This window comes from Oreochromis aureus, linkage group 6 (genome assembly GCF_013358895.1).
Source record: "Oreochromis aureus strain Israel breed Guangdong linkage group 6, ZZ_aureus, whole genome shotgun sequence".
NCBI classification, from domain to species: domain Eukaryota; kingdom Metazoa; phylum Chordata; class Actinopteri; order Cichliformes; family Cichlidae; genus Oreochromis; species Oreochromis aureus.
Genome location: NC_052947.1, coordinates 22,396,445 through 22,423,439, shown reverse-complemented (window position 1 = coordinate 22,423,439; position 26,995 = coordinate 22,396,445). Strand labels below are relative to the sequence as shown.

The window sequence follows — 26,995 nt, the reverse complement described above, 5'->3', positions numbered from 1 at the left end:
TTTGAAATCTGCACTTCCAAAACACAGGCATAGAGACAAACGCACTGCACCATAACATCTAAAAGCATTTATTTTTTTTTCTTTTTGGAAAAAATTAAATATGATCATGAGTATAGGCATACTTAGTCCCCGTCATCAACACAACCCACATGGTATCCACTCACTCGATGCTTAAAAATCAGGAATAACCCAACAGAAAACTGACAAAAGTACAAAAAATATTCAATCATAAAAGATGAACAAAATCCTGAACACATACTTGGATAGTTATATATCATTTATGCAATCCAAAGTGAAGTACTTCAGATGTAAAAAAGAAAAAAAAAACAAAAGTCATTAAAACCCAGCTCATTTTCAGAGCCTCTGACATGTCCAGGGCACGAGGCAGCGAGCAGAGCTGGGAGCACAGTATCCAGAAATGCTTGACCGCTTAATTTTGTCCATTTACACGCACTGGAAATAAATCAAAAGGCCTTTAAAAGCATTACTGGTGTCACTTGAGAAGCCACCACAAGTTTCTAACTGGCCTTGTGATGCTATAAACAAGCTAAAGCACCTAAACATACCAAAGTTAGAAACCTAAACTTACCAAAGTGTATAAAATTTTGGTGCCGGTACATCTGTTAAACGCATCAGGTGTTCCCATATTTAAGCCAACTGCTGCAAAGATTTTTAACTGTTTTCACTTAGATATTCAAAAGGTTTTCAGTGGAAAGTTACACAGGCATATTTACAAAATATAACTGTGTAAAAAACCCGATGAGAAAGAAATATAATTAAAAAAAAAAAACACTGTGCAACACAGACACAAAGAGGAAGAGGTCAAGAGACGTACAGTAGGATTTTCCCAGGGGATTTAATAAGCAACAATCATAACCAGATTAAAACGGCTGTAAAATGTCCATCCTGTTTTTTCTTAAAAATGGCTCCACAAAAGAAGCAAAGAGCAACAAACACAAAGGAAAAAAATAACATGATTCTGAGTAAGACCTACATACAATGAGCTTCAAATCATGACTACAAGGTAAAACCTTCTAGAGTGTGTGTGTGTGTGCGTGCTTGTGTGTGTGTGTGTGTGTGCGCCTGTTTGTGTGTTTTAAGAAAGGTCCATAATGTATCCAGGAAAGCTTTAAGAGTCAGAGGAGCTTGTACACAGGGTTGGGAAGATATAAGGAAGAGTCTGGCCCAGTCTCTACAGTCTTGGTTTCACCTTCAGTGGTTTCCTCTTTACCTGAAAGACAAAGAAGTTTTGAGTCAGTGTCAGCGCAATCATCATCAACATCTCAGTAGTGATCACTTTGTACTGCAGGTTGCCCCTAAAATCTGTAGGAACAGTAATCACTTTCATACCAGAGGAATATTTTCATTACCCCAGAGGAGGGAGGGACAATCAAAGCCTTTTTTAAAGCTCCTACATCAGAGTAGGCACTCTCTGCTCCAAGCGATCTGAAACTGACAGACTGCACGGTGGCGTCACATTAGTGACTCCTTCGCGAAAATCAAAACCGCCATTTTGAAAGCCAGTGACGAGGGATATAGCTACACAAAAAACCCCCCCAAAAACAACAAAAAAACAAAAACAGGTACACCATCACTTCCACATCCTCCATTGTTGTGTTCATGTCATATACAAATTATGGCACAGGACTTTCAGATAATGGAAAATGACCAAAACCGAGGGAGATTGACTTAAGCCAAGTAGGTATTGGTGGAAAAGGGCTGCGAATGGACATTTTAAGTATAAACTTGCCGTTCATTTTGTTAGGTACACATGTTCAGTTTCTCATAAACTCAAGTATCTTACCAGTCAATCACTTGTTAGCAACTCAGTCCATTTAGGGACTGCAGACATGGTCACCACAACCTGCTGAAGTTTAAACTGAGCATCAAAAAGTGGAAGAGAGGTGATTCAAGTGATTCAACATGGTATGGTCCATGGTATGAGTATTTCAGAAACTGCTGATCTACTGGGATTTACAGGGAATAATCCCAGAAAATATTGAGCGAGCAAAAGTTCTCTGGGAGAAAATACTTTGTTGATGCCAGAGGTCAGAGGGGAATAACCAGAAGGCTGTGAGCTGACAGGAAGGCAGCGATAACTGTGCATACCTCATTACAACCAAGGTATGCAGAAAAGCATCTCTAAACACACAAGTTGGACTTTAAAGCAGATGGTCTACAGCAGGAGAAGACCACACCGGGTGCCACTCCTGTGAGCCAAGAACAGAAAACTGAGGCTGCAGTTCACACTTGTCACCAAAACTGAGGCTGAATTTCTGCTGACAAACTGGTAAAGTCGGGGTCAGAATTTGGTGTAAATAACATGAAAGCACCCATCCTAGCTTGTATTATGTTTCAGGCTGCTGGTGGATGTGTAATCATGTGGGGAGTATTTTCTTGTAGCACTCTGGGCTCCTTAGTACACACAAAGCATTGTTTAAGCACCCTCTGATGGCTGCTTCCAGCAGGGCCAAGGGCCGTGTCACAAAGCTTAATGAAAATGAGTTCACTGTACTCAAATGGCCTCCACGATCACCAGATCTGAATCCAGCAAACCACCTTCCTCTCATGCTCAGACCTCACCTCTGCAGGTCAATCTGTCTCTTTGTCCCTTCGTCATTCTGCTGCTGCTGTTTTGACATCTTGATGTTGATTGACTCTGCAGACGGGTTCGAGTTGGGGTCAGCTGCCCTTTTCCTGCCTCTGCTGGTTCCACCCCCCACTGGTGCCGCTCCTCCCTCTTTGTCAGCTGCTACTGGAGCAGCAGCAGCTGATTTAGGCGGGCGACCACGTCGTTTGACAGGCGACGCTTCTGTCCCGGCATCGGGAGCTGCTTTCTGACTGGGCTCGACCTGGGAAACGGCAGTAAGAGTTCAGTTGGGTAAAAACAGTGCTTAAACGCAGGAAATGTGTAGTTCCCACATGAGATTACCTTCTTCACCTCTTCAGCCTTGATGACTGGGTTCTCATTGTTTTCCTGTGCTCTGCTCTCTGACGACTCGTTGGTAGAGCTGCTGTTACTGTGAGACGCAGAGAGCGTCAGTGATACCAGGAACTTTATGTTTAAGAGCGAGCGCCTGTAGCATCTGTGTCTGCGTGCTTACCTGTTCTTGTTGATTGTTGAGCTCAGAGGAGAGGAGTTGGTGCTGGTGTTACTGGTTGTGTCTGAAGCTGTGGTGGTCTTGGTGAAGATCCTCCTCCCTGGTACCGTCAGAGGCTTGTTCACTGCTCCTAACACAGGAGCTGGTTTGGGCTACATAGTGAAAGAGAATTCAGCTTTCTGTGCTCAGAATAACATGGAAATTTTTTTTTTTTAAACCTCTTAGCTCCACATCATGACTCAAATTTAGAGTTTACTGACAAACTGTGGGTAACTAACCTAATGTAACGTAACAAGCCTCGGTGTTGTGCATTTACCTTTCCAGTGAGCAGCATTTGTCTCATTTCTGCCGTCAAATACTCTTTATCATTTTTGAAGTCCTGTTGAAAGAAATTAAAAACAAGACAACTGATCACCATAAACCCAAACCACAAATAAGGTCATGATTTAGATTCCTAACCGCACATAAGCACAATTTCCCAGCTCTATACCAGCATGAATCACTTTCCATCCCCAGAAAGAGGTCAAACAGCTCGATTTGTGCCTGAGATGACTAAATGTGTCCAACCCTAACCGTTTTCCTGTCTCTCACAACACTGTGTGTGTGTGTGTGTGTGTGTGTGTGTGTGTGTGTGTGTGTGTGAGAGAGAGAGAGAGAGAGAGAGAGAGAGAGAGAGAGAGAGACAGACACATTTCTTTGTGGGGACCAAAAATTGGAAGTTTACTATGCTTGTGGGGACAAACAGCCCTTATGGTGAGAAAAAAAAGGGGTTGTTCCCCTGAGTTTGAAGGCATTTTTCAGACTCAAAATGTGGTTTTAGTGTCAGGGTTACAATTAGGTTTCCGTTAAGAAAACGCTAGGGAAAAGCATTATGTCACTTAGATGTCCCCACAAAGATATGAAAACACTGTGTGTGTGTGTGTGTGTGTGTGTGTGTGTGTGTGTGTGTGTGTTAACATCTTCGTGGGGACCAAAAATTGGTAGTTTACTATACTTGTGTGGACAAACAGCCCTCGTGTGAACCAAAATCTCGGTCCCCACGAGTTTGAAGGCATTTTTGAGACTCAAAATGTGGTTTTAGTGTTAGGGTTAGGGTAAGGGTCAGGGCTAGGCATTCATTTTTGATGGTTAGGGTAAGCCGCTAGGGAAAAGCATTATTCCAATGAGATATCCCCACAAAGATATAAATACACACGTGTGTGTGTGTGTGTGTGTCTGTTACCTTGTCCTGTATGAGGAAGAACTTGGAGGGTAAGACGGGCTCTTTCGGACAATCCAGGTGACACGCAGTGCTCTTGTTGGCGATCACGAAGAGAGCGACGTCACAGACAATGTACAGTTTCTGTAATCACAACATGAAAGAAAGCCATTCAGTTGCCCGATTGCTAAACACACTGTCTGCCCAATAATGCAAAATCCAAAGATTTTACTTTGTAATTTTAAAGAACAGGAATGACCCAAATTTACAGTTTACTGGCAAACTGTAAATGTAATTCAAAGTATTAACTCTTATATAAACTACACTGGAGGTCCAGTCAAATGTCTTTAAATGTTAAAATGCAAAACTGTAGTAACACTATCATATACCTCGTTGGCCTTTGCATCATCAGGACACTGAGCATCCTTGGTTTGTTTGATATTTTCTACCATCTTCCTAAGAAAGGCATGACTGTTGTTCTCATTCTTGGTCATCAGCACTTCAAGCATGAACCACAGGCATCTATATATGAACACACACACACACACACACACACACGCAAAATAAATATTCTTTATGCCACAGCTGTATGATCATCACTTATCTGTATTCATTGGGCTTTATAATAGAACAAAAGAGCAATTTAGAAATAAGAGCATTTTTGGAAAGGCAGTCTCAGCTGGAGACTAAATCAAAACACACTCACTCTTTGATGTCTTTGAGCTGCTCATATTCATGCGGTTTTGTGAAGTCTGGGTCATGAGCCAGCAGGTGGATCATGTAAGGAACCACATACTCAGGAAGAAGAGAGACAAGTTTTTCTGAGGAAAAAGAGACAATAGCTAATTTTAATGTGTGTAAGTAAGTTTCTATGTCCCCTTTTTCAATGTGGGAAAAAGAAAACGCCAGGTGAAATGTTACTTGCTGAATAAGTATCTCAATAAACCTCAGCAAACAATGCTGGCACTTTTTCCTGTGATGCTGTGTTTGAATTAGAAAAGCCAAACATAAAACTCTAAAATGACCTTTGGCAGGAAAAAAACAAAGCTGTCCTGGATGCTGTAATAAAAACAAACCAACAAATAACAACCATTATCATCATGTTTCTCTCTTCTGTTTGATGCTTTTTTAATTATACAGTGACTTAACAACATCTGACTAAAGTATTTATTCCAACTGACTCAAAAGCCTATTATTAACGTGACATTAGTAACAATTTCTACTACATTTGAATTAAACATTACCCTGATCCTCTTTCATCATCTAAACTGCCATCTAAGAAAGAGCATGTTAAAAACTGCACATCAAAGGTCTTTGAAATGAAAGCAGCAGCATAATAACTGCAAAAACTGATGTTTTGGCGTAAAAACGTCCAGAGGGTGAGAACTGACCCTGAGCGAGGGGGTTTTGTTTGATGTACTCTCTGCGGACGGAGATGTTTTTGAGGAGGCACTGTCTGGCATGTGCACGGCGCTCCTTCACCGGGTCCTTGGCGCACAGAGCGAACACAGCCAGGTATTCGAGGGGCAGCAGCAATTTCACAAGAGCCAGGTGCAACTTCTGTGCAAAGATCTGACGAACCTGGTAGCACTCGTCCTGCACGGAGAAACAAACCGAGTCAGTGGATATGAAAAGTTTTTTTTTCTTTAACTTTTTCATCGATGACAGAGGCACTAAAGTCTGATATGAAGGTGAGACTTGCATTGATAACGAGGCCACACAGCTGAAACTGCTCAGGTGTGATGATTTCATGGTAACATGGCTCTTGTGCCAACTTCATAATGGCTCCACCTGCAGCCAGCCTCAGACGGGACATGTCCGATTTACTGTCAGGAGTAGGAAAAAACAACCAGTCACCTCAAAACACGAGCCAAGAAAAATTAAGGTCTCCATCCAAAGCACTCCCACACTCAGCAAAGGGACCTCCAGCCCCAGGTACCTGATCTTCTTCTGCTCTGTGAGGTCTCCTTCGCTGACCAACATGGCTGACAGCAGGCGCAGGGTGGAGTTTGCTGACTTGGATTGGTTGTTCTTCATTCCTAGTAACCAACGCACGAGCAGTTTGATGGCCTGAACCTTTGGGAACAGAAATTTAAAAAGAGAAAGATCCTTGTTATAAAGATTCTGCTTTTAAAATATAATGACACAAAAAGATTTTTGATGAAGAACCTCAAACAGACTGTATTACAACTGATATCACCTCTTACCTTAGCAAGAACTTCAGGTGAGACTTCGTCATCAGTGGTCCACAGTTTTCCATTCTTGTTTCCCACCGACTGAAGAAACAAAGGCAGAAGCCAATCAGATTTTCACTTTTTCTTTTTGTGGACGTGTGTACACACACACACACACACACACACTTCTTGCCTACATGTAGGGGTCTCCACTTACCCGGTCATTCATGAGCAAGTCCTTCACAATGAAGTTGGCAACAATGGATTTCATTGGGGAAGCAAACTGATCTGGAGCCAGCATGGAAATATGGCCCAAGGACACGAGAGGTGTGATGAGCTGCTCTGGGACGTCTGCATTCAGACTACGTGACAGAGGCTGGAGGTGAAGGAACAAACGGTGTGAATACATCAATACAAAGAAAGGAAAGATGACAAAATGTTTGAATGAAGGAGCCACATATTTGATATGCAATCGAGGTGATGTAAAAATCATACGATTGCTCAAGTGGAATAGTTGAATACCTCAAAAATCTGTGCCAGCTGCACTTCCTTGTTGTTGAAGATGGCATGAATACAGTGGACAGCCTGCTTGGCCTGGTGAGGGGTGCCCCGCTTGGCCTTCTGATGCAAGATAGGAATCAGAGTCCTGATGGACAAACAAGAACAAGCGATTTAAGACCAACACAGCTAATTCTGTAATTTTTTTTAACCCCTAACTTAGCATCTTCAAATGTATAGTGCTGTTATTTAATGATTTACCATTGGTGAAGCACCGATAAGTAAGTATATTGAAAGTAAAGGCACATCTCTTGAAACTTAAAGACTCCTGGTGCATTTACGTCTCTGTAAATTTATGTCACTTACGATCTTATCTGCTGTAACTCCGTCTCGATCTTCTGCCCGGTGTTTCTGAAAATCTGGATGGCTGCCTCTGCAACTTTGTCATCCTCCATCTTCAAACACTGGAGCAGAGACTCGTAGGTCTCTGCCGAGTGAAATGCGGTGGGGTGGGTGAAAGACAGAACCTGGAAAAAGTGAAGGAAATGTTTTCTAACCAGTATCATACAGGTATTTTGTTCTTCTTCTTATTATTGTGTGCTGGTAATTTGATTTCAGTACACTTTGGTGACAGCATGTACCTTGAGTAGCTCCAGTCCTGAGCGGATGGCTGTATCAGGGGTAACACCTTCCTCATCATCATCAGCTGTGCCCTCAATAGACTTGTTCAGCAGCTTTACCAGAGCACTAAAGTAAAAAATGCAACATTGATTATTACTACTCCTATATTAAGCAAATGCATGTCCAAATTTGTTTGGTTATAGCTTCAGGAAGTAAAAAGGGTTAAGTAGAAACTGTTAGACTGCAAAGCATAAGAAGTAAAAGTCATTCAGTACATGTGTTTACTCAGAATGGTTTTTTTCCACAATGCAGAAAGGGTTAAACTTATGCCCTGCCAGAGGCCTGCAGTTACACCTTATCACCACTAGGTGTCTCAGTGAATGAAGAAAGCCTGTCTATGGTAAAGTGTTACACAATAACAGAGACAAAGCTAGGGCATGAAGCAGTCTGAGTGAGGGGAAGAGAGACACTGCTAGTCATATGACTACCTGTTTTGGAGACTATACAAAAACACAATGGTTTACTTTGATCCAGTTTACTGGAATCAGAGTTTAAACTTAAACACATGTTAACATTTTAGCTCTGTTTTGAGTCCATTCCATCAGTTTTCACATGCAAATGTTTCTGACCTGATGGCTTCAGAGTCGATGTGAACAGGAGCAATACGCTCCAACAGGAACTTCACCATCTCCAGGAACGGGTTAGTAGGCTGTTTGGGAAACGTCAACTTCCGAGTGATCTCCCTCTGCAGAGAGTATAAACAGCATCATAACATCTTAATACTTGTCACTCTGTGCATGTTATTATGCATGCACATTCACAGCAAGCCACGTATTACTAAAACTCTGGTTAAGAGGGGAAAAAATGTAAACCTAGCAGTTTGTTTTGCTCTCTATCACAGTTCAAGACTGAAATCTGTCACACTAACCATCTGTATTTTTTTGACTGACTGGACCTTTAATTTAAAAATAAAGTTGTTTTGGTTATTTCATGCTTTTGGTCTGATACATTCAAACTAGCAGCACTGAAATTAGGGACCGAAACATTAAAGATGAGAGAGAAGAGAGGAGGCATCAAACATGTCATCTTACCACACAAATCTCAGCTTGTTTGCAGGAGCACGTCGGACTGATGAGCATCTCCAGCTGAACTCTGAGCTTCTCATCCTCACCGAGTACCTGATTGAACTTCTTCATGAAGTCCTGAGCTTTCCCAGCATCTGGGAGGTTCTCTGAAAAGACAAGGCAGAGTTATAATAGGCAGTAAGTTATGAACCTAAAGGATTCAAGCTGACCCACTTGATTTTCCATCATATATCCACAGGCTGCAAAAATGACACCTTGACATAAGGACTGGTGTAACCGAGAGACAAATATTGACCTCATGATTTGTGAACAACACACATGGACTTGTTAGGCAGCCATGATGCCACCATTTGCATGTACCTGAGAACTTAAAGCGCTTTATACAACATGCCTCATTCACCCATTCACACCCTAATGAAAGCATCATAGAGGAACTTGGGGTTCAGTATCTTGCCTAAGGATACAGGCTGAAGCCACCAGTGATCAAACTACCAATCTTCCCATTAGAAGATGTCCTGCTAAGCTACAGCCAGGAGGCAGGTTTTTAGGTGTGAGGACAAATGCCCCACCTGCTGCTCAAACCTTGCTTATGAGGGGCAACAAATCAAAGAGAGAAGATTTAAAGAGAAGGTGGCCTTAAAGGACAAGGACCTCTCTAGTGTTTGTGTGTTTGCAACTTACTGGCAATACTCATCAACTTCCCAAACATTGCTGTGTTGTTGGCCTCAGACTAAGAGAAAGGGAGAGAGAGAACCAGGTTAGTTTTAAAGAAGAGGATGAAAGAGGTGATCAGTGCATGTGTTTGCATACATGTACCACTGGCAGCTTGTGGAGGTCAAGCAGCTCCTTGACGAGGCTTCTGAGCATATTCTGACACTTCCACATCTCATTCAGGGCCCTAAAAGCAAAAATTAATTACACTGAGAGAAAAATGTGGCATGAAGCATCGCGAGAACACAAGGAAGATCAATATACTGTCCTTGTAAAGCCTGGATTATACTCTAATGCAGACACGGACAGCTGGAGACTCGAAAACCGAGTATACACTCTTGTTATGCTTCTTTGAAGTCCGCTTGTCTGCCGCCTGGGGCACATGTGTAAGTTGTGCATTGTAAAACAAATTCTCTGCGGACAAGTCCACGCAAAAAACAAAAACCAGACAGGCACACAGACATCCGCACAGACCCTTACGGTTACCACAAGATGATGAAATTTACATCACTCAGATTCTAGTGAACTTGTACATGTGTAAAGTATAATCCAGGCAGTTTTCTGGTGTGTGTAATATACAAATATACTGGTCAATTTTCATTTGTACATATCTATGATGATTTAATGGTGTCATTAGTGTGAGTTTACTGACTTGACAGCGTTTGTGTCCAGGCAGGCATACAGGTAGTAGAGGCATTTCATCTTCTCCTCTGTATCAAGATTGTGAGGGACCATGTACTGGGCAAAGATCTTCTCGACTAATAACCTGCAGGAAAGGAAGGAAGAACTGTTTGAAAACACAGAAAAATCTATAAATCAGCTAGAGTGAAAGTTTAAAGGCCTTCTCTGCTATGTTGTGGTTACATGTCATCTACCCAGTAGTGGACAACTAGCCTTATTCTGCAACATTAATCCAGGAGAAAAACTCATTATCAAAAACACTGTAGGAAAACAGTTCCTTTAAAAACACATCAGACTCTAAGTTGTCCTCTTAGCCTGGAGCAAAGACCTGGTGCTGTAAAGTGGTGCACTGAATTGGTCTGTCAGCCTCATTTCTGATTACTGGAGCTGCTGCTAAGGCTGGTCTGCAGGTCACAAGGTACAAATGTTCAAATATTTCACCTCAGTCCTAAAATAGCTTCAGTACTTTTACTTTTTTGCCCTCGCAGATTCGTTTTTGCCTTTTAAAATGCAAATGAAATACAAACAAAACAAACAATATAAAATTAAAAGTAAACCTCTTGGGTTTTGTGAATTAGATTCTTAGCAGCAGTAACTCATTAATTCAATTTGTAAAGCCTGCATGTTCTCACTTGTCGTCGATGCTGTTCTGATAGTAGATGTGCAGCAGTTTGTCTTTGATCCAGCTGATCTTTTGGGCAGACTCTTTTCCAGCCTCGTGGTGCAGACAATATTTCTTGTAAAGCTGAGCCAGGCCCATCATGGCCTCCTTACGCACACGCCACTGCAGTGAGAGGGAGGGAAAGGGAAGAAAAAAACGATTAAAGATGAAAAAATGTAATTAAGATTTTGGAAGTAAATTATATTATTTCTTGTTTGATAAGGAAATTATGTTGCATTCAGGGAAATTTCATCTCTTTTAGGAACACTGTTATATGTTATACATGATTCACTTCATAAGGTCAAAAACTACTGATGACGGCACTAAAATAACACTCTTGTTGCCATGACAATGTTAAGTGACAAGCCAATAAACCCACACGTCACTAGTTCTAATGTAACACATGCCCGTTACAATATCTGCACTACAAATATTTATCTTACCCTCTTGTCCAAGGTCCTTTCCCGTACAAAGCCTAACAGCTGGTCATTGACCAAGTTGAGGTCTTTTTTCCCAGCATTAATGATGGTGACGATGACATCATGACGAATGGCTTCCTCTGGGTCGTGGGAACGCACCTTCAAATACTCTGAGGGAATGAAGAATAAAGATAAGCAAGAATATTTCTGTTAAATCAAGATGAAAAACAGTGGATTGAAAGTGGAAAAACTCCCAAACACAACACAAAGCAAACCTGTCAGGTCTTTTGCCAAGTCTGGGTGGTTCATGAGGCAGTGGCTGGCAAACTTTACACACTCTAGCCTGACTGGTACGTGGATGTCATTGAACCTGGAAACCAAAATAAAGTTACACACAATTAATTTAATTAGGGATTAAACTTTGAAGGTAAAAAAAGGTGCCTCAGTAAAACTAAATAAGACTAATGAGGCCTACACTGTTTCCCCACACAGACTTTACATAGGCAGGTCTCACAGGCACCAAAGAATAATTGGCGATTTATTTTAAGCGTTTCTTTTCTTCTTTAAGTTTTTATACAGAAAACGCCCTCTCTGCAATACAAGTACTAGAGGAAAATCCCCTCGCTATTATTTTTAAAGGTTAGTCACTGCTTATTAGTGAGCCTGTGCCCTTCCTGCCTTGTGTTTTCTCTGCTGTCTGACTCACTGGCCAAGTTGCTCTTGTGGTGGTCCTCACTATCGTTCAGTTAGATCACCAAAGATGAATACGTCCTGCTTGATGTGCTTCAACCCCACAGTCTTGGACTTGCTGCAAGCTCAAACTAGAACGTTGGGTTACTTAATGTAATCCCTGGTTCTTTGATAAGAGAGTGGGAATCACCTTGGTGTGACCAACTACGGAAGTCACGATTCCCATAGTGAAACACCGAGCGAAGTTAGAAAAATAAAACCATTATTCAGCTGCCTCTAAATAGAGGGCTGAGTCCACCTCCTTACAGGACTCCTTAAATGAAGGGATCTTTGTTCTGCTCTGGACAGCTGCTGTAACCAGAACCAGGTAGAGAATTTTTGCATTCACCGCAACACCATCCAGACCCAAGATTGGAGAGCAGAACAAGGACTTTCCATTACTGGGTGAAGTCCACTGAGTGTGGGAAACATGTGCTGTCATTTGACCTTAATAATTATACTTCAAAATTAATAACCAAAACATGTGCATTGCATACACACATGCACAGATAACCCCATCAGCCCAACCCTCACCCGTCAACACCATGAATAGGATCCAAATCTGTGGGAAACCTAACTAGCGGGACAAATCTGTACACATTTTACCGATATGTGAGCTGAGGTCACACTGTACACTGTTCACTAATTCTCCATTAATCTCACCTCTTTTTGGAGCCAGGAAACTTTCCCTTTCCCCCCCATTGTGCTAAATGGATAGACCAGTTCCCATCTAAAACACACTACAAATCCGATTTATAGATAAATCATAAGACGATGGAAGTAAATTCACTTCTCACTAGATAACTTCTCCTTAACTAATATAATTGTAATAAAAATTACATTTTTGCATCAATGCCATCTCTTTACACGTTTCTTTGTCTCTCGTGACTGAATCGAGGCAGCTTAAAACATTACTTCATGTCTGTGTTCACGTCACCCACCGTCCTAGGAAGCACTGCCACAGGGGTCTGTTCTGCGAGGCCAGCTCAGAGTCTTTGGCCCCAAACAACTTTGCCAGCAACCGTACAACAGCAAGACGCTCCTCACCATCATTGCTCTGCAAACACAAAACAAAAACACACACACACACACTTATTTTTAATACAGGCTGCAGCTTTTATCTCATCTTGAAGCTGTTATTAATACTGTTCATATCTTGTGCTCAGACCCATTTCACATACTGCTGCACATACAGAGCAGCACGTGTGTTTCAGCCACTCCCTTGAAGACAGTTTTATTTTAAAGTATGCATTTTTTTTTTCTCTTGCTGGTCACTCATTCTTAGAGTATCTACAGAAACGGCTCAGTTATGACGGCCAACTCAATACAGAGGTGGCTTACTGTGATGGTGGAAAGGTACTGGGCACTCAAAGACTCATGTCATAACAAAAAGACTTCATACAAGAAAAGCTGGTCTTCAAAAACATCTGCGTGACAAACAAAACAACTGCGCATCTAACTAAGAAAAAGAAAAGTGAACGAAAGATAACAGACGAGTCATTACTCAGTGGTGATGTGAGATGAAACCTCAGTGATGGACTGATATCTCAGCCAAGAGTGGGTTTTGGCAGATATCGCCCTGCTGACTGATACCAAACAAGACGAGGTTTACTGATGTCTGTGGCTGATGTTTATCGGCTCTACCACATCACTCTTGCTCTCGCTAAATTTTCAGAGCTAACTGGATGACGAACTGAAATATATTAAAGCAGGTCTTTTTTTCTGATGAAGATTTTTGTTCTAAAGAACAAGATCACGGATGCAAGCGACGGAAATGAGCTTTCTCTGAAGGGTGGCTGGCCTCTCCCTTAGGGTGATGAATTCGGTTATTCGAGACATCCACATCGAAAGGAGCCAGTTAAGGTGTTTTGGGAATCTAACAAGGATGCCTCCTGGGTGAGGTGTTCTGGGTATGTCCCACTGAGAGGTGGCCCAGGACATGCTGGAGAGATATCTCTCAACACGTCTGGGAACATCTTTGTGTTCCCCCAGATAAACTAGAGGAGGTGGCTGGGAAGAGGGCGGTCTGGGCTTCTCTGTTTAGGCTAATGGTCCTGCAATTTGCCCCAGATAAGCAGAAGAAAATAGATGGATGGATGATTTTTGTTTTTCAAGTAAAAAGAAATAGCAAAGAGAAAATAAACAGGATAAAATACTCCCAAAGAGTGTCACAAATGGGTGCACTGATATGTAAAATTGCTGAACTCACAATGGTCAGTAAGAGAGAAAAAGGTTTATGCAGAGACATACTTTAATATTATTTATTTCATGCCTCCTTATGTGTTCTGAAAACCAGGTTTAATGAAATTATCAATATTTTCATATGAAGATTCTGCCACGTTATATTAGAGGAAGCAAAAAAAAGCCTTGGTCACTAGCCTCAAGTGAAACTGAGTGGCCAGCAGAGGTCTGTAAGCTCACTTCCTTCTAAATCTAATTCAAACCATTAGCCTGCACTCCTCAAGGGACGTGAAGGTAATGAATCACATTCTGCACAGGCCCCTTCTGGAGCCAGAAAAAGATTTAGGTTGCTTAAAAAACATAAACAAAAACTCATTAAGATGAATCTAAATTTGTCAAATACAGTCCTCCACTTTTCTTTTAACCTTCAATAGGTTGACAACTCATTAAACACCAACACTACAAAGGTTAAATAATAATAAAAATGCATACTGTTCATCAACAACAGGGTTAAAGTCTGTTTTGTGATCGTTGTCTTCACCTTAAGCTTGAACTCCAGCTGTGGCATGACAGAGGTAAGCAGCATAGGATCAATGGCAAACAGTTCCTGGATGAGGTCAAAGACGTGCTCTGATAAATCGCTGACTGATGACTTGCCCATCACTAAAACCTGATTGAAGAACTAAAGATGAAAAATAAAACACTGCATTAGATTAAAAAAACATTAGAGACACACTGAAATTTAAATAGACCAAATACAAGGGAGAAGGTGCAAGTAAAACATAAAATATGCAACTGAGTGCAGGATGCTACGCACATTTGCAATACATGTCTCAATGGTCTGGACGGTCCTCTTCAGCAGAGTCTTAGCAAGATCATATGCTTGCTTGTTCAGATTCTGTTCAAAGGAAGGTGAAAAATGAAAATTAAATCAATTGAAGTGTATCATCCTTTTGATTTTATACTGTACATGTTCTCCAAAAATTGATAACTTTTTAAACAAATAACTGTACATGTTTTTGCCGTCTACCTTGTGTGCAGGGATGAGATTAATGAGGATGGTGTCCAGCAGCTCCTGTGTGACACCATCTCCCTCCATGATGATAGAACTCATCAGATCCAACATGTGCATCTGTACCTTGTGGTTATGGCTGTTACTATGAAGGAAGAAAGACAGAAATCCTTTCAGTGTTAATAACGAGAGGAATAATTAAACAAACAAAAATAAAAACAATAATAATGATAATCAAAAACTAACTATAAACAATTCATACAGTGTTTATTATAATTCTATTTAGTAGTAAAATCTAAACACATACATGTCTTTATTCTAAAATAAATCACATTTATCGGTTTTCCTTCTTCTAAGCAAGTGACATATTTTAAACTCTGGTGTAAAAAGAGTCTGACAGACTCGAGCAATAACAAAAGTCTTTACTTGATAACAGAGAAGAGTGTTTTGAAAAGCTGGATGAAGATCTCATTGCAGTCCTCCAGCTCAAAGCAAATGTTGTACGACTTCACCCAAGCCAGGTTCTATAGAAAACAACAAAGCCATCAATGTTATTGTTCTTTTTTAGCAGTTAATACTATTACTGTGTACTTTACCTTGAACTAAAATCCATAAACACACTGACTGTGTATGGTTAAAAGCTTAAGATGCTATCAAATATTTACTATTAAATTACTATGACCACACAAAGTAACATATCCTGCTATTTCAGTAGCTGGAAACGGAGAATGGAAATTTTCCTTGAAAACGGATTAAATTATTAATTACTTGTGATATATGACGTATTTTTGTTAGTCACCCAAACTGTTTTAGCTCCAAACATGAACAGTGATCTCTCCTTTAGCACCTTACCTCCAGCAGGTAGAAGTATCGGTTAAACTGAGGACTCTTGGTGTCTTCTAGCCCCTTTAACTGTCTAGTGATGAAGAGGAAGATGTCCTAGGGAATTTTGGGAAATTGAGTTAGTGCTGTTGAGTACACACAAGTTTCACAGTAGTAGTGACAAAGATGATCAATGGAGGGCTTGCAACCAACATTCACTTGAGGTGTGCTTCATGGTAAAATAACTTCGCTGTGGTTTTGAATGAAAGAACTGGACGTCAACACTGTAATCTTGCTGCAAATTCAACCATGCCAGTTAATTCACAACTCAATTTTGTTTACTTTTGATGTCAAATGATATTAATGGACTCAATAAGATCTAAGCACATTTTTAAAGGGGTATGCACAATTACTACACTTAGAGATTAAGCTTTGGTCCCTCACTAGTAAGGGCAATGTGTAACCGCATGTGGTGCAGGTGTTAACCCATCAAGAAAGAAAGCCGCTGACGCTAACAGTTTTAACATTAGCCACACCCCGGAAAACCAATATGACTCTGCGTGTGAGATCACAGTAGACGCACATTTCAGGGTCATTTTGGTTCACCATAAACTAGCAATCAAACACACTCAACTATTAGCCAGGAAACAGGCCAATAAGTGAACAAAAGTCAATATTTTTATTTAGTCCATGATTTTGCTGACAGCTGTCATTTCAACTTGTCTAATTTTCAAAAATTTGGACTACTATAAGACTCCCTTGAAGACACTGTTCAGTCCAAGGTTGGTATCTAACCTTGAGTTTATCATGGGAGGTATAGGGAGCCTCAGGGGCATAGATCCTGAAGATATCAGCCAGGCAGCAGGCCACTAGTAGCCGAACATCTTTATTGGGGTTCCTAAGGAAGAACTCTGATGCAAGGTGGAGTGCCAGGCCGAGGTATTGCTGCTTTTCCTCTTCTGAGTCTTGATCCATGTCCATGTATGTCTTCACCACCATCTGTTAAACAGAGTGACAAGGGTGGAGGTTGAAATGGTGGATCCATGCATTTAAAAAAAAATAAAGCAAGTGGAATATTTCACAGCTCTGTTTCAATACAAAATAAAAAATATAGTTGCTTGTGTTCCCAGTGTTTTCGTCATAGAAAAAAAAGGTATGTAAAAAGTGTGAGGTGAGCTACATTTTGCCCAAACCTACTACAGACCTTCTGGCTAACAGCAACATCTCTATGCCAATGGAGAACACACCCTAAGAGGTTCTACAAAAATTGCTGAATGGCCTTTACATACAATGCAATTGTAATGTAATTAATCCCCTTAGGTTAATAGAAAAGCAGTCTCACCAAAACATCCACCAGAGAGAGCAGACAGGTGACTTTTCATCAGTATGACATAAGACCGTACTGTCACGAGAGGCACATGTTTTCCTTACCAAATCCATTTATGAGTTTCTCCTCTACAAACATAACATTTGCAATGTATTTTATGATATATGGCTGACCACTAGACCAGCTACACCAAATGAACAACAATTCCACTGTCTTGGATTGCAGCTGATAACGGTAGTCGTTGTTTTGCTCTGGAGCCTGGCAAAGCAGAGCTCCAAGACGGTGGCCCTGGACTACATCTAACCCAGAGATGATGTCTTCTTTAGCAAAGCAGCTGGATAATAGTATGGACCACCACATCAGCAACCTGCTCAGCAGGCTAGCAATTACAGGAATTGGGACGGGCTTTAAAACAAGAAAGACCAAATTATTGACGCACGGCATCATCATCTTCGAACATTTAAGGAAACAGAGGCACCAATGACGAGAGGTACCAATGCTGTGGGTTATAAAGAGTTAAATGACTAAGATAAAATGACGACTTGAGTAGAAAGTGGCAGCTTTCCAGCACTCATTGGTGTTGATGTTATCGTTGCCCTTTGGATTATCACACAACACAAACATAAACTTCAGTTGAGGACCCTTTTATTTCTCAGTAAAATGAAACACTGGCTTCTCAAGCTTGTCTTCACACCAGTCTTATCAATCCAATGACTTTTTACAGCTACGATATCTATCTTTAAGCTGCTGCTTCCTCTGTGCGTGAGTGTTTATGTGTATGAGAGCGAGCTGAAGCATAGGAGCAGAGCTCAATAACCAGCCAGCAGGGGTGGGGGATGGGCCAAGAGCTCCAGCAGACTGCAGAGCACCACAATTACTCTTACAGACAGACACACACATACACACCTTTCACTCCTACACACACTCGCACATGCACCCCAAGCTTCTCGACTCTCTGTTGAAACACTCGCTACCCAGAGCTGAGGCCCTCCACACCGAATGTGTGGGACTGTTTACCTGCATTTCTGCAACCCTAAATCTAACAGAATCTTTAGTTCAGTGTGACACATTTTCAAATAGGTGCTAAACCAAGTTCATGACTCTTGAATCTACAACTGCTAAACGTCAGGCTAAAATTAAGCTGAAGTCCTTTCAGTTCAAAACAGTTCTGTGTATATACAAAGGTAGGTATTAATAAACCTTTATCCAATTAAATTTTAACAGTCACAGATCTATAACCAGGTGCATCATCAATCAAATCTGATAAAGAGGTGTGCTTTCTTTACTACAAATTAAACGTCTACCATCTGTGCTGTTCCAGTTTTTCCTCATTATATTCAATTAAGACTTCTCTGAGTAGCGCGTGTCCTTGTTATGATTAAGCCACAACTTTATCCTCTAACATGTTTATTTCAACTCCTTCCTCTTAAGAGTCTGTTTGGAGAACAAATGCATAGTGAGGGCCTTGTAGTGCAGTGTTACTGCAGACCATTCATCATGATTACAACAAAACAAAAGGCGCATGGACATTTACAGAGCTTCACTTTGACCACCTAAAGCGTACAGACCCAAGTGGGCTATGGATGCCTTAAGTATAACACTGATGTAACAACGACAAAGAGGACAGTAAAAACAGTGAAGCCAGGTCAAGTAAAGTACAACATTTTACTCATCCAAGAGCACAAGCTCTACTCTTGTGCAAATCTGATGTGTAAAACACCAGCCAGAGTTCATTATCAAACTACCTCATCAAAAAGTCTAAGAGACACGTTTATAGCTACTCCCATTTACTGCACATATGCTTGATACATGTTGGTTATGAATTTCTAAAGACAAAAAACAGAAGCTTTCTCTATATAGACTAATAGCTACTTTTGAAGCAGCCTGAGACAGTAGCCACCTCCACATATAGAGATGACTGACAAGAGCTGAGAGTAGTTTTCACACATGAACTCCTTACGATGAGAACCAGGTCTGTCCTTTCTCACATGTAGTACACAACAGGAAGTAGTCCACTTCAGACGCATTTTGACTACTGGAAATATTCTGTGTGGTTTGACGGGGCCGAGTGCAGCAGGAAGATATATCACCCACTTTGAATAGATCTAACTGTTACTTGCACTGTGCTCAAATGGGCTCATTTGTGGGAAGATCGCAGGTTAAAGACCGTTTAATGTCCAAACCAACTGCGTCAAACACTTTTGTTCTTGCATGTCCCTCTGTTGGGTAATAATTAGAAACACACAGAGCAGCGCATGTGTAAACACATTTAGTGTCTAACGAGACAACTTTTTAAATTTTACTTTGTATTTTATTCACATTTTACACTTGTATGTAGTGAGACTGTTGAGTTTAACTAGTGACAACTGCTGAAAATCTTCGTGTTGGTGCTTATGAAGTAAAATTTTATTATATTTTTATTTTTATAGTTACATTTTAAGGCCAACGGAATATTTTAAATTAAGAAAACACTTTTTAGAAATGAAAAACAACCAATAAGACACATTAAGGTGTGCTGAATTTTTTATTTGCCTAGTAATTCCACCCCAAGTGTACCAAACACCACAGCTGCAACCTCAGAATCCAAGTCCTGTAGCATAAAGAAATCCAAGTCCACTCTGTTTATGTGCTCACCAGTTGACAAGTTGTCTTGTCAGATGCAGCTTGACAAGACTGGTTGCATGAAATTGCAGCAAGCAGCTGGTCACCTAGAGGTTGAGCTTTCAACAACCTCAACCTCTAGTCTCTAAGTAATCAACTCGGACTGACTGCAATTACTCTCAGACAGACGAAGGCAAAGGTTTGCAAATGTTTCTCATCCAATTTATGAATATTGTCAACACTGGCTCCCGACCAGCTGTATTCTGGTTATGTCTCTATATAAAAGCAAGAGAAAGATGTTCTTGTGACACTAACGAGCGACGCCACTGACCAGCCAATCACTGGCATGCTGTCTGTTGACATCACATTTTTGGATCACCTTGGAGCACTTTGAACCCTGGCAGAGTAGGTACTAAAAAAGGACTTGGTACCAGGCACTATGACCTAATGAAAAACCCAGAAAACCGAAGTGAGGCGTAGCAAGCCGACCAAATTAGGTAGTAATGGAAAAGAGGTTTAAGTTGCAAATGTGAAATTCTGTGCAATGCGGATGGCAATAGATCTGCAATTTTTGTCGATTTATCACAAACAGATTACACATAACTGCCAACTTGACTCAATCTTATTGTATTACTGTCGTAACACACCTAAGGGCCTTTTAATGCTCGCCACGTCACGATTTTGACATGACATCCTGTGTCGTGAGACACAATCTTTGTTGTGCATCAGTCAGTTATGCACTTTTTGATTTTTGTAACTCTAACCTTTGTTTATGAGGGCGTATAACGCAATACTGTCTGAGTGGCAACACCGATTGTTTAGGAGAATACTGCTGTGGCTTCTTGTGCCTTTAAAGCAGGCATAAATGGCTGCATCTGTATGATGATGTCACAGCACTGAGAGAAGCAACCACTGTGGAGGGTATACTGGCACCTAAAGTTGCTTTAAAGGCATCAACACACTGCAAGTGATCTCAGACCTGGTGCTCATCTTTGAAGCAACCGTGGTCTCCAACAACAGTTTTTCCTAGTGTGACTGTAGCATAAAGAAATTTGTTGCAATTAGGTCATATGCACAGCATTGCACTTGCATGTCTTTCAGGCAACCACAGAGAAGACTGATGTCATAACATATAAATAGCTGAAGTATTAAAAACAATGAAAACTGTCCTCTGAAGCTACTTTGTGCTTTTCATGCACGTGTCTCCTTCTCTGTGAACTCCAATGTTGCCCTGTTTCCTGTCCAGGCCCACTTGTTGACTAGTCACCATTCGACCTACACGTAGCCCCATGGAGATGATGCTATGTGCTGTGGTATTCGTGAAGGACTGCACACAAGCACGTCTGCATAGGTTGCACACCCAAAATCCTTCTCTCCAATTTGCCAAATATCCAAGAAAAAAACAAAACAAAAAAACAAAACACAAAGGCACTACCTTGAATCACACTTCTTTAACTAGCAGCACTAATTGCCCACATTAAATTTACAGTATATCCATTACTCTTATCCATATAAGAATAAATTAGTCTTCAGGTTTGACTTAGCAATAACATGTTCAACTATTCAGGTTTTTAAATAGGGTTTAAAACAGTGAATTACAGCTGACAGACAAGCAGATGCTGTACACAATGGTTTTTTAAACTTAATAACTGCATGACTAGTCTGTGGTGGTGAAAATAATGGTCAAAGTGTCAGCGCATGGTGGCAGATTTTGACTCAAGCAGACTGTTCCTGCAGAGCCTATAAGGATGCATTTGATTTGAAGGTCACTGAAAGTCCCCAAACCAAAGCCATTCCCACCAAACGTTTAAAAGCAAAGCAAACAGTACACAGAATAATAATACTAAAGCATTAAAAGGTAGTCCAAGTTGTTATGTGTCTAATACTTAATACTTCAATGAAAAAAAAAAGATGTGTTATATCAAGCTTGTTTAAAATTAATAAATATAAATATAAATAAACGTATTAAATATTATCCCAGTGACTTGAATAGGGCTTTATTACAGGATGAGATAGCCATTTTTCCATTTGATTCATCTTTAAAGCCTGGCTAATACAGACTCAGCTTGTAAGCTACTCCCACACATGAAGCATTTTGCAGCTCACAAAGTGAATGTAGCCATGTCTAAATAGGAGAAAAGTGAGTAGGGACAGATATTGGCACTGATTTTCCATCTTCTTTAAATTCTGAATCAACAAATTCTTTCAGTGCGTGCTTTAGAAGCATCTGATGAATACCAATGTTGCATAAAGCGTAACATTTTATCCTTGAAACCTGAAGTTCTTCAAGAAATGGGCTCCACTGCTGTTATTTTTTCATGGCTTAAGTGATATTTTTAGGACTACGTGTACAAAATAAATTATCAGGAGTAATAGACTACATTGTGGATATTTTTAAAATTACAGCTACATAAGCATTGCAAGTACCTGAATACACCTAAACCACTTTGAATTGCCTGGTTTCCAATTCTAATTCTGCACTACTGCCTCAGCCTGAAACCTGCTGAACGTGTTACACAGGATCGACACAAGCTTAACTCATAGCCAGAGATAATGTCTTGTCAACAAACAGATCAACGCAATGAGTGGTTTGGTGGGCTATCCTTGATAGCAATACCTATGAAGTGCCATTTAATGGACTGAAAGCAGCCAATATGTCAATTCAATACAATTTTATTTATATAGTGCCAAATCATCACAACAGTCATCTCAAGAGGCTTTATATTGTCAGCTACAATAATACAGAGAAACCCCAACAATCAAACAACCTCCTATGAGCAAGCACTTAAAAACTCCCTTTTAACAAGAAGAACCTGCAACCACAACTGGTCACAAAACTAATGTGCTGTTTTTAAATGTGGAACAATCATGGTCTCACATCAATCAAGAGTTTGATATAGTACTTACTTACAATATAACACAAACTTACAATATATCACAAACAATGTGCAACCTACAACTAGAAAATACACAACGACTATATAATTTTACCACACAACTCAAAGTCTAGAAAACATAAAGAGAGGAAATGACATCAAAACCCTTCTAAAATAAAATACACTAACTTCTTCGCTGGCAGCACAGTACAATGCAACCTCTACTCCAGATCTAATGACAAACTCTCCAGTCCAGCACAGGTTAAACAGTTGTACACATCTGTCTTGTACAGTCTGCACCCTGCCATTCAGTACATTTGCCCTACATGACAAGGCCAGGGGTTGTGTTTTTTTATGGTCACTCTAATCAGTTCTCTGATATCCGGAAACCATTTTTAATGTGGTAAACACTCTAATATGATTAAAAGGAATCACAGGACCCCTGAATAAACAAAGTAGAAATGCAGACTTTAAAACTGCAAAGCATTTAAAGGGTGGATATAAAGGTTAAATGCACACCTCTAATGTGTATTTTTTTTTTATAATAAATAACCATACAGCAGTGTTAAGTGTTAATTACTGATAGTGATACACCTATAGAAAACTCTCCACAATCTTTAGCCACCACTGGCTTTACAGTACTCTCGAGTGAGCTCTAGGGTTATTGCTTAGCACTCCAACCCAAAACTTTACTGTCTTGATTCATAAATCAGCCTTGGATTCAGTTACGTCTTGCAGCAGCTTCCAATAAATAAGTTCTAAAATCCAACTGTCCACACGGATTGAATTCCAGACACAGTTAGCAAATAGCAGATAATCACAACAGAGGAACTCCCATTTCCCTCAGGTGAGGGTTAGACCACAAACAGGGCTAAAAAAAGATAATCTGGAAATTACCAGGCGGCCACAATCACAACTGATATATAATGTCTCTGCATAGCTACTGGGTAGGAATATAATGAATTTAATAATGGCCTGTCAGTTTTCTTTGTTCTATCTCAAAACCCTCAGGTGAATTTACAGTTGATGACACAGTTGACTGAAATCTGGTGACTGGAGGCCATTTGACTACAGTGAGCTCATTGTCATGTTCAACAAACCACGGTGAGATAATTCGACATGGTGTGTTGTCCTGCTGGAACCAACCATTATACGATTGATACACTGTGCTCATACATGGATGGAGATGAACAGCAACAATAATCAAGAAGGCTGTTGAGTTTAAACAGTCTTAGTTGATACTAAGAGGCCCACTGTGTGCTAAAAAAATATCTCATACACCATTACACCACAAGCAGCCTGAAACTGTGTATACAAGACAGGATGGATCCATGCTTTCATGTTTACACATAATTCTGACACTTATCATCTGAATGACACATGAGAAATCAAGGTTAATCAAAGCAGGCAATGTGTGTCCAATATTATGGTGCACTATTTTTGTGGAACTCAGTTTCAATTCCAATATATTCCATTCCATTCTTTCTCTTCCGCTTATCATTATCAGAATCGTGGGGGGAGCTGGAGCCTATCCCAGCAGTCATACAGTGAGAGGCAGGGTCGCCAGTCTGCCGCAGGGGTAACACATAGAGACAGACAACCACGTTCAAACTCACATTTACACCCATGGGCAATTTAGAATCAACATTTAACCTAACCTCACCAGAGTACCCGGAGAGAACCCACGCAAACACATGGGGAGAACACGCAAACTCCACGCCGCCCCAATTTCATTTCAATTCAGTTTTATTTATATAACACCTAATTACAACAACAATCACCTTAAGGTGCTTGATATTGTATAGGAAATCATACAAAAATACAGAGAAACCACAACAATCAGATGACCTGTTCTTAGCTGATAGGAGTGGCAGGCAAATTGATCTTATGTAGCCCATCTGTTTCATCAAAGTTCAATGTCTCAATGGTTCAGAGATTCTCTTCTGTGTACCTTTGTTATAATCAATGGTTATTTGAGTTACTGTTGCCTTCCTATAAGGTCAAAGCAGTCCTACCATCTGCTTTGAAAATCACAGCATCAACGATCATACCAGTCCATCTGACACCTAACATTTTCAAAGTCACTTAAATCATCTTTCTTCACTTAAGTCATGTTCTGACAGTTTTCTTGACCATGTAAGCATGTAGTTTTTGCCATGGGATTGATCAAAAATTTGCATTAACAAGAAATTAAACGGGTGACTAACAAACTGGCCATTGAGTGTATATATTTTAGTCCTACAAATTTAAGAAAAATTGGCTTACAGTTTCCCCAAATTAATAAAAACAGATAAAAGATACTTCTAGTATGGCCTAACACTGTTGTGCTTTTTAGGCTAGTTCAGAGCTGTCACATCTTTTAAAGATGTGGTAACTCCTTAAGTTTTATTTACATCCAAAAAGGTCAGAAGACTCTTGTTTATAATCAGTTTTATTACTGCGGGTCCCTTCTTAAATCTTACTTAAACATGACTCACTGTTCTGTTTTGTTCACCAGCAGTAAAAATAGCTTCAGTGTGTAACGTTTGCTTTTCTTGCATTCAGATTTTGGGACCATCCCATTTTTCCAGCCTGGGGAGATAGGATGAAAGCCTAGAAAAAGTTTAGGCCTATGAACAATACCGCCGCCTGTTTTGTATGGTGTCACACTCAAATTTAAAAACACTCTGGTAGGAACAACATGACAAGGAGTATTGTTTACAAGCAAAATAAGAGCCAAGACAACAAGGGCCAATAATGACTTAATATAGAGCAGTTTACAAAGTTAGAAGGGTTTTTGGCATTGCGCCATGGGCTGGACACTCTTAAATGACGTTAGGGCAGCACAAATTGTGTTTTATTACAGCAAGAAACCCCACTAAACATACCTTCAATCGTTTGACCATCTCATCGTTACTGATTTTGTCCGTAATCTCTTTAACTCCAGGAGGATAGATGATTCCTTCCCCCGCCGGTTTCTGCTGTTGCGGGAACTCCATGCTTGTTGATATATGGTCCACACGGTCTTTTACTGGCCTCTATGGGTCAGAAAACAAAAGTTCAACACAACCATGCTACCGCACTTACCAAAACCTCGTTTTAAGCATCTTCCTTATTTGCCAATCATTAATTTTGTTTGCTGAAACTGATAAAACCGTACCTGTATATTTAACTATATTCTAATCCGGTTAACTTTTCAGACGGAAAGCAAGCAGTAAACAAGCATCGTGCATAATATTAGCTTGCATGCTAAACGTGCAAGCTAATAAACATCAGCTCTACATTTTCCGTAGATTTCTCCTAAATCATCGCCTGGATGCAGAAACGATCTCAGCTGCTGTTTCGGTAATATCACAGCTATTACTACAGCTAAACAGTTGTAAAATCACTTTAAATAACAACACGAGAGGCGCCGGTCTATATCTACTGTCATACAGGTTATTACATTAGCTCGCTAGCTGCAATGCAAACATTACTAGCTAGCGGTTAGCATTTTGCGGGAAGGAAGTCATGTTAGCAGTTAGCATCAAGCGGCTAGTACACGTTAGCTAACTGGTTAGCCTAGGCCGCAAACTATTCAGGTACCCATCACATCTCCAGCTACAATCACAGAGGAAGTTAAGTATCCTCTCCTCTTTGCCTAAAATAGCCATGCTCGTGGCCAGTTCCTGTGCTTTACAACTAATGCAACTACTTTGTGAAGTTTAAAAATGAAGCTAATTTACTTGTTACTGTCTTTTCTCAACTTCCGAGCATCGCTCCGTGTTGCCGCTAGTTCACAGGCGAAAGAAGGGCTGCTGCTACCGTCGCCCTGAGCCCTCCTCTCTCAACACCAACTTGCCCCACGGATGATTTTGAACACCCTAACAAATGCAAAATGACTCTATTTTCAAATATACGACTGCGACTCAAACCCCGGGTTGTTTGCCAAGCGCTTCCTCGGTAGTATTTACCTCTTAAACAGGCCGTTTTAATTCATTAGTCTGACACAGGTTGGGCTTAGTTTTCGGCACAAAGCTCTCTGTCCGTTCAGTCAGTGCTGTTTGTGTGAAGGCTGGGTGCAGAACGCCCCCTTCAGTATCAGACGGGTACTGATGCACCACATACATGGCGGGAGTCTGTAACCGATAGCTGGCACACTTTCTGTTCCTCAACCCACTGTGGGTTTATCCTTAAAGTGAGCTCATATTAAAGAACATTTTGAACTCATTAAATGCAATCTTTATACTATTTTATCTAAACTGGCATATAATAACATACACACATTATTCATAGTCAAAACACTGGAAATATAATTGTATTTAAATGTTATTTGCAAC

The 26,995-nt window shown here is 40.5% G+C and overlaps 1 protein-coding gene across 3 annotated transcripts; it reads right to left on the bottom strand.

Moving 5' to 3' along the window:
* Nucleotides 1-54: 54 nt before the first annotated feature.
* pds5a (PDS5 cohesin associated factor A) lies at nucleotides 55-26,783 on the bottom strand. 3 transcript variants are annotated; one of them, XM_031728147.2, is made up of 33 exons: nucleotides 26,630-26,783; nucleotides 25,565-25,714; nucleotides 16,689-16,892; nucleotides 15,924-16,010; nucleotides 15,498-15,595; nucleotides 15,090-15,216; nucleotides 14,877-14,957; nucleotides 14,601-14,741; nucleotides 12,820-12,935; nucleotides 11,425-11,519; nucleotides 11,174-11,319; nucleotides 10,702-10,853; nucleotides 10,041-10,154; nucleotides 9,488-9,575; nucleotides 9,359-9,407; nucleotides 8,684-8,823; nucleotides 8,222-8,337; nucleotides 7,613-7,718; nucleotides 7,338-7,498; nucleotides 6,996-7,119; nucleotides 6,691-6,849; nucleotides 6,507-6,575; nucleotides 6,239-6,375; nucleotides 6,002-6,125; nucleotides 5,691-5,895; nucleotides 5,006-5,120; nucleotides 4,689-4,821; nucleotides 4,324-4,443; nucleotides 3,418-3,480; nucleotides 3,105-3,253; nucleotides 2,933-3,020; nucleotides 2,584-2,852; nucleotides 55-1,231 (listed from the first exon to the last, which is right to left on the bottom strand). In XM_031728147.2, the coding sequence occupies exons 2-33, from the start codon at nucleotides 25,673-25,675 to the stop codon at nucleotides 1,228-1,230; spliced, it is 3,891 nt and encodes a 1,296-aa protein (XP_031584007.1). In that variant the 5' UTR covers nucleotides 25,676-25,714; nucleotides 26,630-26,783; the 3' UTR covers nucleotides 55-1,227. The 3 variants fall into 3 exon arrangements, with proteins under 3 accessions (XP_031584007.1, XP_031584010.1, XP_031584009.1); XM_031728150.2 differs by having other exon boundaries at nucleotides 9,494-9,575; XM_031728149.2 differs by lacking the exon at nucleotides 26,630-26,783 and adding an exon at nucleotides 26,402-26,555.
* Nucleotides 26,784-26,995: the final 212 nt, after the last annotated feature.